General features: G+C 39.9%; 1 protein-coding gene across 2 annotated transcripts in view; it reads left to right on the top strand.

Annotated features, from left to right (window-relative positions):
• Positions 1–3500, top strand: part of ATP9B (ATPase phospholipid transporting 9B (putative)) — a 154062-nt gene extending 150562 nt beyond the window's left edge. Inside the window, exons 29-30 of one of the 2 annotated variants that reach the window (XM_058831636.1) lie at positions 585–617; positions 1403–3500. In XM_058831636.1, the coding sequence (XP_058687619.1) occupies positions 585–617; positions 1403–1539 (170 nt within the window). In that variant the 3' untranslated portion in view covers positions 1540–3500. The remainder of the gene's footprint in view (positions 1–584; positions 618–1402) is intronic. The other variant, XM_058831637.1, reaches the window with a different exon arrangement.
• Positions 3501–13211: the final 9711 nt, after the last annotated feature.

Below are 13211 nucleotides of genomic sequence, written 5' to 3'. Positions count from 1 at the left end.
CTCAAATTAGAAAGGAAAAAATATTTGATACTGTTCCACAGCTCTGACTCATGAAAGTAAATTATTTTTTATGTTCCTGAGTTAATTGCACACAGTGGCCTTTGATAGGTTACATGGGCTTTCAGTATGTCTGAGCAGGCTTAGGCTAAAATTGCATAACAAGTTTATACATTGAAATTTAATATGCAAAGTATTTTTAATGAGCAGAGTTGGAGCAGTAAAGAATTTCTTTATTGCATTTTCTGAAGTGAATTTTCATTCACATGACCAAGTTGTTTATACAGTAAATTATACCTTGGAGTGAAATATAAGAAAAGTGCCAATCTATTCACAATCTTAAAACATGACCAAATATAAAATCTCTGTTTTCAAAGTGTTTTGATTTAATTGCTGCTTAAAATAATCTGATTGACATGTGAAAGGCAATACTAATCCAGTTAATGCTACTAACATCTTTTTCATTTCCTCTTTGTGTAGCTAACCTGTTTGGGGTTTGTTTTTTTGTTGTTGTTTTTTTGTTTTTCTTGCATAACTTTTGTATTTTCTGTAAATCTATCCTTTCATTTTCCCTCTTTGTGAAACAGGTATAGGCAGAGTGTCTTTTGGAGCTTTCTTAGGTAGGTGAAGTTTAACTTTTCTTGAAGTTTTGGGTTGACTTTTTGTTTTTTGATCCTTAAATATTCACTCAAGAGTAGCAAATTTCTTAATACATGTGTTTGTAAATAATGGGAAAATTAAAAAAAAATTAAACTGTTGGGGTTCCCTAAATTCTGGGATCTTTCCATGATAATTAAATGTGACCTAATTATCACAAATAGGGTAAAAAAAAATCATTAGCAAGCATAGTGTGTCAGTATTCTTGTTTAATTTTTTGTCATAAACCATTAGCTTTTTCATGTAGCTTGTAGCAATATCACTACATTGTTTTTCCTTGAAATTTTTGGGCTCTAATTTAATCTCTATGATTTAAGAATCATTCTGCATAGATCTTGTAAGAAAAATAATCAATACAGAATAAAAGATACAAGCTGGCAAAATTTCCAGTTGGGAACTTATAGTGGGTTAACATCATTCTTACTAGCAGAAGAAAAAGCTGAATTAACTTTTTATTATGAGAGAGTCTTGCTTTTAAACTGAAATTCTGTTTCCCCTAAAAATTACTTCAGCTGCAAAACAGTGTGAGGACCATAAAGGAATTCTGAAGTTCCTGTCTAGAAAAAAATAATAATTGGCAAAAGCAAAAGGCTGAGGTTAACGTTCTGTTGCTTTATTGCCCTTTTTTTTTAAATTGGACAATAGCATAAGCAAACAATTAAGAGACTTTTATTGACTTCGCACTGTGGAAGTTCCAGTTTCCATGTTACTGGCTCCCATTACTTATTTTCCCTTTTTGTTTCTGCAGATGTTGCCTTTATCACAACTGTGACCTTCCTGTGGAAAGTGTCAGCAATCACCGTTGTAAGCTGTCTTCCACTTTACATTCTCAAGTACTTGAAGCGCAAGTTCTCTCCTCCAAGTTACTCCAAGCTTACCTCGTAATAGTGATTATATTCCTACGGTTTTTCACTCACACCAGTCTGCAGATTGCATATTCACTGTGCTTTAGTGTCTATGGATTCATGTTGGACTAAAGAAACCTAAAAAAAAAAATCAAAAATCAAAAGGGATAGCATGAATAGAGCACAAAAAGAGGAGGAAACATCTGACAGATACAATAACACAGAAGTACACTAACAACTATCAGAGATAAACTAAATTTTCTTCGTGTTGATTTTCTTTTTTTTACTTTCAGTTGTTGCAATTATAAAATAAAACCAAATTACCTTTGATTTGACAATGCTTCTGAATGGTTTCATTGCTACTGTAAAGGATCTTTTGCTACTGTAAAGGTTTTTTTTCCAACTATGTTTATCTACTGCAAGTTAAATTGAAAGTTTTGTTATTTATTACATAAATTTCCATCTTTAATTGTTGTATAACTTCCTAATTCAAGCCTTTTCTTTAATGTTTATATATGGAAAAGTTCATTCATCCAGACTTACTCTAACAAACCTAATACCTGTAAATGCCCGTGTCTGTATTAGCAGCTATTATTCCTCATCAGACATTGATTAATATGCACTATTTGAATTATGTACTGATGTCTGCATAGCACAGTATTATTTTAGGAGCTGTTGTCCTATTCTGTACTCTCCATTTCTGGCACCAGTTAATTACAGATGTGTGATGTTGACAGCAGTTCTTTAAATGCACATTACAGCCAGGTTGCACAAAAGCTGTTTAAAAATTAAATTATAAATTCTGTACATAATTCCACAGCACTTATTGATCTGTACAGATATCAAAACATGGCTGCTCAGTAAATATGTTTTAAAGTTCTTATTCATTTTGTATTTGTAAAACTGCAAATAGTGTCAAAGTACATTTCTATATATGAGAAGTCCAGTAAACCTTGTATTAGCTAATATGTTTAAATTGCCTTGTAATCTGTTTACTTAGGTTACTCAGGTAAAAGAAAATAAGAGGAACACATGAACATCATGGTAGGGAAATCTATCATCTTCCAAGTTGTAAATGTTATGTTTTTATAACTTAGTTTGGGTGCAAACTTGTTTAAAAAAAAAAAATAATCAAAACATTCTTGCTTGTAAGCTGTCAGAGTTGAGTATCTTGGCTGAATTATGACACTTCACAGCAGCTGAAGATTTGTTCCAGAAACTCAAATACTCTGATGCAATCTGAAGGGTCCAAATTTTGCACACTGTACTGGCAAATAGGATATATTCATTTTCCATTGTGATATAACTTTGCTTTCTCATGAAGTACGTATAATGAATTTGGCATAGTCTATTAATCAGTGGAAAGGAACAACATAACTATTCATGCTTTATTAAATATTTATGTGTGTGTTTTTAAAATCCACTTAATATGGATGTCATTTTTATGTTTGACTCTATGCCTTTACAACATAATTCCTCGTTTACTCTCTTTTCCCTTATGCCATTATTACTTTGGATGAGTAATATTTAAGTTACAATTATAACTACTTCCTGGGAGAGCAGAGGAAATAGCTGCAGAGCTATTTGGATTCCACCCCACTCCATTAATTTTTGTTTTCAAAGTTTTTCTAACTAGCTATTTGTCTGCTTTTTTTAATTTTCATTCTTCATTATAAAAGCAATAAAGCCTAATTTCTACCAAATATTAGTGGTACATGTATTAAATAAAATACTGAGGTAGAGTTTTTTCCTTTAATTACCCAACATCACAGACTAGTTTGCCCTGTCCCTCTGTGAACTCGTTTCTTTAAATCCCCACAAGATGTCACTGTTCTTGTATATTAGCGGGAGCCTTTCTGCTTTCAGTGTGGTTTTGCCGAGATGCTCCTGATTTACATTTTTAGTTTAGTTATGGCATTTTTGTCAGATTTGCTTTAATTTTTGTTTTCCCCAATAAGTGGTGATTACTTTCAAGCAATTCAGAAAAGTCACCGGTGTGCAGTTCCTCTGAAATGTTGGTGGTGTTTTCTTCTGACTTTGTCTTACACGTAGCTCACAACCTTACGCATAAGATCCAGGAGATAAGCAAAAGCTTAGAGTTGGTCGTCTTTCATCTATACATCACATCTGTGAAATTAGGCAGAAAATTAGGAAAAAAACCCAAAAAACCGGAAATTAAACTAACAACACGAAAGTGATAGTGATACTGCAGTACATCTATATAAGACAAAATTGTACCTATGGCTAAAGAAGTGCTCAGTTAGAACTTAAGGGTTGATATATTAATTCCCTAGGTATATTTAATTCCAATTAAAACTCTTAAGGTTAGTGTGAGAGCAAAAGTATAGGTTCTGTACACAGCTATAAGCCTTTCAAAAGTGGAGTCAGTTCTCTGAAGTGCCTGCTTCCTTAGTATTTCCAATATACAGCAAAGGTCCACTTTCAGCTCACACTTTGTTTTAAGGATCGTGGAAGCCTGACTCAAGCCACTTACCTTGCTTTTGAGGTTCATCTTACATAAACAGAGCCTTGGCTCTGCAAGTTACACCCAGAAGGACCTTAGATTTACTTGGTATTAAATAGTTTACTTTTATGAGCTCCTATGTCAGATTTGTATTTCTGAAATGGTAATCATGTATCCCTGAAAACATCTTTGGAAAACAATTTCAGAACTGGGACAGAATGGAGGAGCCAGGTGTGACCAGGAAATGCATCTTCACCAAAATAACTTACATAACAATACATGGACCATGTTTAATAAGTACATGAGCTGAACACCTAGATTTCCAATGTAGTTTGATGGAAGAACAGAGGGAAAGGAGAGATCCTGCAATAAGGAGAGTACTAGTAATTATATTGGGTTTTTTCTGTTGCTATTCCAAAATTACATGTTCATGTAACTGCTGGATAACATTTTACTACATAACATTAGTTTGCAAATGGAAGATAAATTAAATCCTTGCATACTTAACATTAAATCTGTAGCACTCATCCATGAATGTGAGTGTTTACACCAATGTTTTTATGGTCAAACTGAGCTTGCTGACTGATACACTCAGGATTCAGCTGTGTAGTATCTCCTGTTTTCTTCCTAAACCTTCAAAGTGGTTGTCAAAAAATGTGCCATTGCTTTTATGTATACACTGGAAGTGTTTGTTACCTTGATGAGCAGCTTCCACTTGAGCAAGCCTGTATAACAAATGTCCTACCCTCCATCTGCAAGAGTGTGAGCTGAAACTTTTCTTCAGTCTCCATTCAAAACATGTCTGAAAGAGGGAGCTTTATGGACTGGACAGCATTTCTGTAGTGATTTAAGCAAGAATTTTGATAGGCACTTATGCAGTTAAACAGCTGTTTGTTATGAAGATCAGCTTCTGTAGACAAAGAGGAGGTTATTTCCCTACATATTGCTCTTACAGGGTTCACTGGAGGGTTCCTTCATCACTGGGGGCTGGGGCTGTTCAAGCCTGACCCACCCAGGGTTGCATATGAACCTCACGAGTGCTGGTGAGCGAGGCCTGGCTCACTGTACAAAGGACAGTATGGACTTCCTCAGAGGCTTTGGAGATGGGCTGTTAACAGAGATACCCCATTGCGAGCCCTTTTCCTGCTTCTGCAGAGCTGCGTGTTCCTGGGGTTTATATTGGCAAAATAATATGAAAGAAGCTTGCATCTGTTTCACACTTGCATCCCTTCAAATGCCCAGAGCTATTAATGTGGCTCCAACAACTCCTGCAGGGCAAAGGAATTTACTGCAGAGAATGTGGGCTCTGGATAGAAAGTTCTCCTTAAAAAATGACAGCCACAGAAGGAGATCAGGCTGTCCTGCTCTTGCCACTGGTGCAGAAACTGTTCTGACACCCATTTCAATTTTACCTTCTATGGGGTTTCTCCTTATTTTTGCTGTCCGGAAAGGAAAAAATTGGGTCAGCAGTCTCTTATAATACTTAATTGAATAACCTTTCTGTATGTAGGCTGTTATTATTATAACTCAATTGAAACTTGAAGGCAATCAAAAAAGCCCTTCGATATGTTAGCCCCCCGTAGAGAGGAAAATCAGTACAAGTGAACAAAGACAACACGGATCGAACATTATATGTAAATAAACAGGAGGCACAATGTCTTTTACACTGTGTTAAAAAGGGTAGGAATTTCTTTTGTAAACAAAACACACTTAAAGTGAGATACTTCCCAACAAGTATTAACTACCCAACAGATGCCCTCAGCAGGGTTCACAGCTGTTATTGCAAGTGGGAATTTGCTCAGCCAATTGCCAACAAAATCCGCCTCAAATAGGCAATTGCACTGAAAGACCTATTCACTACTTCATCGACCAAAACCATAGTTTTGATCAAAATATTTTACAGCAGAGGGGGTGAAAACTGGATGCCATGAACAGAATAATGAGAGCACGCTCTGCAGTGGAGTTGACAAATTCTGCTTTATTCTTCCATCCCTGACCAGGTTTTAGCAGAGCTGCAGCTGAGGTTTCTTCTGATTGTAGTCTCCTCCTGTCCACTAGCATGCTTTCAATGTGAGATGGTAATCAGCAATATTAAACTTCTAAATTGCTCAAAAAAAAGCAGGCTTGAGTAATTTTGCCTTTGGAATTTAGCCTTTATGCATTACTGAGCTATGAAAAGATCATCATCTGCTCCGAGGAGATACTGTGTACTATAGCTGTGATGCACAGTAAGTATTTATGTGCCTGGTTTTATTCTTCTGGCACTAAACTATCTTTATTTCCTCTGCTTTTGACAAAACTGTTAAGAATAAAAAGCTTTGGTTATAATGATTATATAGCTCTAAGCAAGCAGTACACAAAGTAGACCCCTGTAATTCTTATTTGTAGAGCAGCTTTCCATTGTTTCTCTATAATATACACATCTAGTTTTTTCCATGGGCCCTCTGTGTTTTGCTCTTAAGTTCTAAGCATGCATTTGATTTTGCAAAGTAAATACACGTTGTGTGGAAGCAAATTATAGATAACTACTTCAAAAGTCTGTTGAAAACGAATTCCTGGCTGGAAGGCTGGGGGTTGTTAATGGATGAGCAGACCTGTAAGGGGTAAGTGTATGTACATATGTTTTGTATTTATTGCAATTATCTATTGCCTATTTGAAGGAGAGATCTGGGAATTCTCAGTCAAGATGCTCCCCTGGGGAAAAGCTCTATGCTGCATGTGCTCAGTAGAGGAAGATGAGCAGTTGTTTCCCTTGTGTGTAATTGCTGGCTGCTGCCTCCTCTTGCCATTGAATTCCAAATTCATCTGCAGGAACACAGCTACACAGGCACTTCCTCCCACAGTTTCTGCTTCCCAGAGTACCTTCTCCCTTCATCAGGGTACTGATTCTTCCATGACTTGAATCACTCTTCTGTCACTTGAATATGTCTGTTGGTTATCTCAATCCCAGCTGAATGGGGTTTATCCCAGCTGTAGAAGGTAATTTTCCATGTGAGTGTCATGAGCAGGACAGGTGACACAGATGTGGTCTAGTACATACTTACACTTATCCAAATGCAACTGAAGCAATTGTAGACAATCTGTGATTGAAAATAAATAAATAAATACAACAAACCTGAGCATGTCCAATTTTATCAAATTCTAGGAAGAAAGTGAAGGGAAGCAAAAGTTAATGGCTTTAAAACTTTTATCCTGTGCCTGTAGTGGTTTTTCCTTGCTTATAAATTGCCTTTCAATTTCTTGCACAATCTTTTTCACTTGAGAAAATGGTAAAATATTTCGACTTACTAAATTATTAATCTGATCTTTTAAAATATCCTTGCTGAAGGCCTTCACATAACCTTCCTGCCTGTGCATGACTTGTTTTAATTCTGGTAGGTCCTTTTACAACATTTTTGATATTACAGTACATGAAGGGTTGAAAGTTGAAAGCAACATATGAGGATTTCCGTACATTTGCCTGGAAATTGGACGTTATAGTGAAGGATGCCAAGATTTAATATTTAAGAATCTTGAAGTATTTTAATTTATGGGTTTTAGTATTGTATGATTCTGTTCATAAGAGTTGGAAGGAAAAAGTGTGCTGCTCACTGCAACTTAGGTTTTAGATGCTCTTAAGTTGTGCAGACTTCAGAGGAAAAAAGCCAAACAAGAAACTCATATGGCAAATTTTATGTAAAAAAAAAAAAAAAAAAAAAATTAAGAAAGTAAGCCTTTTAAGATTACTGTGAGACTCACACCTGAATGTCTGGAACTACTGAGAGAAATCATGTTCTTAACAACCCATCTTGGGAACACCTGCCTGAAAGAAACAATTCCAGACAGTCAAAATGTTGTGCATTTCTGCCTAACTCGGGTATCAGTCTGGCCCTGCTTGCATGAGAAGAGATTTGATTTCTCCTGACCAGGAATTACCTGGATGGGCTGTCACACTGCACTTGCATTGTCATGTTACATGATAAGGGCAACCACAGCGAGGTCTCTCTGTGCTTTGGTCCAGCTGTGCCCACTGGAATGTTGGGACACGGGTGGAAGAAGTCCCCAATCTAAGTAGTTCTCCAGTTGTTGAAATAATTTATTTCTGTGTAAACTTGTTTGTAGTGCTGGAAGGGAAGCAGGGAGGAGAAAAATAAGCTCTCTTTGTATAACCTGAAGCAGATTTGGGGGGAGTGGGAAAAAGCCAAGCTGCAGTCACATAACCATGCTGCCAGCTTGCCATCTGTCCAAAAGCAATTACTTGGAGATGGCAGGTGAGGAGGGAGAACAAGGTTATAGCTCAGCTGTAACGCAGAGCCAGCCACAGTCACTGATCTGGTACGTGGTAGCACAGGAGTCTTTCTTCTTGACGTGCAGGTAACTCACTTTGCCAGTTCAGACGTATCATCACTGTGAGTGATGGAGTTCATTGCTGGAGAAGCAGGGAAAGGCTTCTTACAGCAAAGCCTGCCCTAGAGGCAGCTGCCTCAGGGCATGGCAGCAGAGATGTCCAAAAGTGCAGAACTTTACATGTTCTGGTCAGACACTGGAAATGCCTTTGGAGGCAAAAAGCTGGGGAAGAAAATGGGGAAAACTTCATTTTGCCTGAGACCCAACAAAAACAAACCCTCACCTCTCCACCCTGTGCTACACTGGAGAGTGCAATGGAACATCCAGACTGTGCCATGCTGCAGGATACATGCAGCCCTCTGCAGCTTCCACCTCTCAGCCCCCTGGAGAAAAATCTGAAGGCTGCTTGCAGCTATCTTGCAGGAGCCCTGAGCCAAGTCCTTGGGGTTGTCTGTCTGGCCCTGTGCCACCCAGTGCTCCGTGTGCAGGCACAGCCAGCCCCTAAGAACAGCATGCTGCTTTGACACTGCGCTCATAGCAAGTCACTTGGCATCACCCTGGGGACATCAGATCTCTCTTGGTCTTCCTGCAGACCATCTTGCTTGTGTTTTGATCACTTGATTGGCCATGTCTTTGCCCTAGATATTCATCAGTACCTTCCATTCCTGCTCGTGGTGTTCTCCTCTGAGTAACCTGGGTGTCTGGGGCCTCTTTGAAATTGCAGCCTGCTGATCCTGTAGCTGTTGACTCAAGCACAGTCACATCTGCGTGCGGGTCAGGGTTGGTGACTACAGTCAAGACTATTTGTGTTGTATTTATTTTTAAAGATGGGACACAAATTCCATGGGAGAGACTCATTTGGTGATCATGTGAAGAGAATGACCAGGCAGCTGCTTGTGGCTGAGCTGCTTTCATGCAAGCTGAATTTGGTATATGCCAGTATATACTGGCAGTAAGGGAAAAATCTTGGAAGGAAGACACCAGATAGAGCCCTCCAGCAACTCAAGGAAAACATTAAAAACAAAGGCTTCTCTATAGTCTTTCTTGTTACCTGCCAATCCTGTTTGAGTCGCAGACATTTCATAGCTCTTCTACTTTGTGTCCCTCCTTTTTTGGTTTGATACTTTTCCCAGGCATAAAAAATGTGGGAACTTTATCTCTTAAGAGAAAGAAAAAATGGGAGCTGCTTGCAAGTCTGAAATACAGCAAATATTGCACAAATTTCAATAAGAATATCAAAACCTGAGGCAGGAACTAAGAACTTGAGATGTGAGATGAGTCAAGGGGGAAAGCTAGTAATTTCCATTATTGTTCCCATGCAGCAATTTCTATTCCCAGTCTATTACACCAGAAGTGACTGGTGATTTTAAATTATGCTATTTTAAAGATGTTTGTCTTGTAAGTAGGAGCTTGGTTTCCAAAAAAATTGTAAATATTCACTGTATAGGCCTTCAGTCTCTTGATGAATCTTAAGATGGACAACCAACATGATCAGCTGGAAGGGAATAAACCATAGTACATGAGCAACAAATAGATAGTTGGTTTTGGTATCACATCATGGATCTGAGTAAGATGCTGGATATAATGATACAGGTTATTCAGAGAGAGAGAAAGGGCCCCTTTACTAATGAAGAGACTGACAAGGGAAGAAGTTTTGCCACCACTGAGAATGCATGGAAGTGAGAAAATACAAATAATAGTGAGAGAGAGAGTGAGATGATAGGGCTAGGATTAGTCTGTAAGGAGAAAGGTCCTAGGATGTCCTGACATGACTTGGGAGGAAAGAAATGTTACCTCTTTCATAGAAGGAGTCAGAATTTTCATCAAGGTGGTAAATCTACTGATATAAAATCTCTGGCGTGGGGGCTTGACAGTATCATTTACACATGGCATGAAGGAAGGACTTCTTCACTTTTAACCTGAGATTGATCATCCTCCTTGTTTAAAGCACATCACCTTAGGGACTGTTTCACTTGGATTTTAATTTTTTTACATGAAAATGAAGTGTGAATTTTTGCTATATTCAGACACAGTCACTCTTTAAGTTTTCTGGTTAACTTAGATGTAATTCTGTACCAATCACTCAATTTTCTTCCCGTCCTCCAAATTACTGCAGTCTAACACAAACACGTGCACTTCTGGATATGGGAAATACACCTACAGGAACTTCTGTCCTGCTCACAGCTCCACTTTGGTGCTGCATCTGGGTACATATAGGTGCCCTGCTTCTCTGCCCTTTCCCTTGCCCCGGGAGTTCCCTTTGTTGTAGCTATGGTCCAGCCCGGGAACTGCTCGAACTCCTGTTGTTAGTCTCGTCCATGGAAAGCACAGCCAGCACTGTCAGAAGTGATTAGTGTGGAACTTAAGCGATAGAACTGAAGCTTCTTAGCACAGCGTTATGACTGAAATAGCTGTAAACTCGTTCCAGAGAGCCGACAGTGGGGAGAGAACGTCTGTACAAACTCCCCATGCCAACCCAGTTTCACAGCCACCACTCCCTTCAGGCAGTGGGAAGCAGTACCTGCATCGTTTCCTTTGCCGCTCAGCATCCGTGCTTTCCAAAGGTGGGATCGGTTCCACTTTGAATGATTGATACGTTTAAGTTTATAAGAGTCAACATCAATAAACACGACGGGTTTGCTTTACTAGTTTATTTCCAAGGGCAAGTTTCTTGTGGAAGCCGGTGTTTTTATATATATAAGCCAGAAGAGGGCGGTGCAAGCCAACAAATAAATAAAATTCCACATTCATGGGCGTCACAACCAAAGGAAAAAATCCTTCTTTTAAGGTACATGGTGCTCGTTTTCTAAAACTGTTTCCACAGTATGGCGGGGAAAAAAGTTTCCCGAACGGTTTAGTCTTAAATTTTTCAGATGAGACAAAAATCCATGTTATGAAAAGGGTTTCTTTCCAGTTCAGTCACTGTCACCATCACTGCAAGTGCTGCCACTGAGGATGCAGTCTCAGTGACAGGCTAATTTATTTACCAGTGTGGGTGTTGAAAGGTGGAGGGGTTTCTTCCAGCAGTCCATCCAGTCTAGCTTCAAAACAAAGTCTTGGGCATTCAGAGCCCTCACCCTCTGAGGCAAGTTTGTGCTTTCTACTGAATTTTTAATTGGGTGAAGGGAGGAGGAAAAGCCCTTAAAAGGAAACTACCCCACAAAGTGTTTGCTGTGATAATGTCTGGATGGTGGAGGCAGCTAGGTCAGGACAGACTTCGTGTCAGGGCCCTCATTAACCACTTTTTGCCAAATTTGCTAACCACTAGTGCCAAGCACCAGAAACAACACAATCCCATGCCCTTAGCAGGATGTTATCTCAGCAAGACACTCTCCTCCTCACCACTTCTGAATCAATGAACTCCACAGGGCTGCTCTGCCAGACCCAGCATTGTGCTGTGGTTCCTCAACCAGCATGCTGGCAGCCCTTCCCCTGCCTTCTCCTGCTCCAGACCTTCACAGTAATGTTCCTGAAAAACTCTCACCACTAAAATGTGAGCCCATGTTTTGGCCTCTCCACAGTTATCTCAAACAGATCTCTTACCACCCTGCCTTTACCCTCCTCTGATCTGCCACAGATACCAGTCTTAAACACTGTTCATCCAAGCCAGTCCCAGGATATAAGAAGTCTTGCACTGGGCTTTGTACCCAGACAGTGGTCACCCTTCAAATGCCTCTGCCAGACAAAGGTTTTCCCTGAGGTCACCAAGTCTAACTAGCTATGAACTCTGAACAGAGGGGATACTCCTGTGTGTGTATGTGCCCGTGCACGCACAGGTTCTGAGGTCTCAGTCTGCCTTATCCTGTGGGTCACTCGATACCTGCTGGCACTCTGACAACAGTGACAGGAGCTCCCAGGTGTGTGTACTGCTGGAGCTCTGCAGCCCAGCAGCCAGTGAAAGAGCTTCCCGTGGAGAGAAGCAGAGGCTAGGGTGGGTAGGAGTGGCCTTTCTTTGTCCTGCTAGACGTTGCTGGCCGCTTCTGTGAAATTGGTCTGCATCCACTTATGGAGTGCAGCCAGCAAAACTAGGAGCCAAATCCCAGACTTCCAGACTTGACAGCTTTGACTCATGTAACTTGAGAAACACCACGAGAATTACATTGTGGTACAGCTCTTGTGAACTGCTCAGGGCATCAGTGCTGCACAGCAAGCAGGCAGCAGCCCTTGAGCAGTAAGCACAAGTGGCTTTCACCTCAGAGACTCACCTCTGGTGGCAGATTCTTCAGCTGAAGTTCTAAAGGCAATTTCTGTGAAACAATTTTGTGAAACAATTTTCAGGCCCAGTCTTTAGTCTGTCTTTAGTCTGTCTTTTCACACCTGCCTTCCCCAGAACCAGCCTGGTGGATAGATCCAGCTCTGCAAGTTGTTCTGCCATTGCACTGTCTTGTAGCTTAACCAAGGCATTCCTGACTGCACAGCTCTGTCCGTGCAGTTCTCTCTTGCACCACATGCACATCTGTGGGCAGCCTCTTTCTCATACACCACAGTTAAGAGGTTCCTTTAATTTCATAGTTTAGTCAGTATGCTTAAAAAGCAATCTGAAAATAAATTTAATTGGACCCCTGGAAGGAAGATAGTAATGAAAGTCCTGGAAGCAAAGGAGAAGAGATTAATTTGTATCATCTTCATGGTTTTCTATAACTGTTCCAGGCTTGCATTTGACACATTAACTTGATATGGAAAGAGTATGCTGAGGAGACCTGAGGCACAGTACAGACACAGAGCCTGGTGTTGGGAGGTCGTGGGGTTTTGTAACACCCATGGTTTCACTGTTGTGCTGGGGCACCCTTTACAGCAGAAGAATCATGAGGTGCTTTTCGGCATTTTTCTTAGCAACGATGAAAAGGATTCTCTGGCTTTGCAGAGGGGAGAGTCTCATATTTGGACTGCTGGGGCTGTGCTCATCCTGAAAAACTTTTCCA

The sequence above is a fragment of the Poecile atricapillus genome, chromosome 2 (assembly GCF_030490865.1).
Source record: "Poecile atricapillus isolate bPoeAtr1 chromosome 2, bPoeAtr1.hap1, whole genome shotgun sequence".
NCBI classification, from domain to species: Eukaryota; Metazoa; Chordata; class Aves; order Passeriformes; family Paridae; genus Poecile; species Poecile atricapillus.
This window is presented reverse-complemented; position numbering and strand designations above follow the sequence as displayed.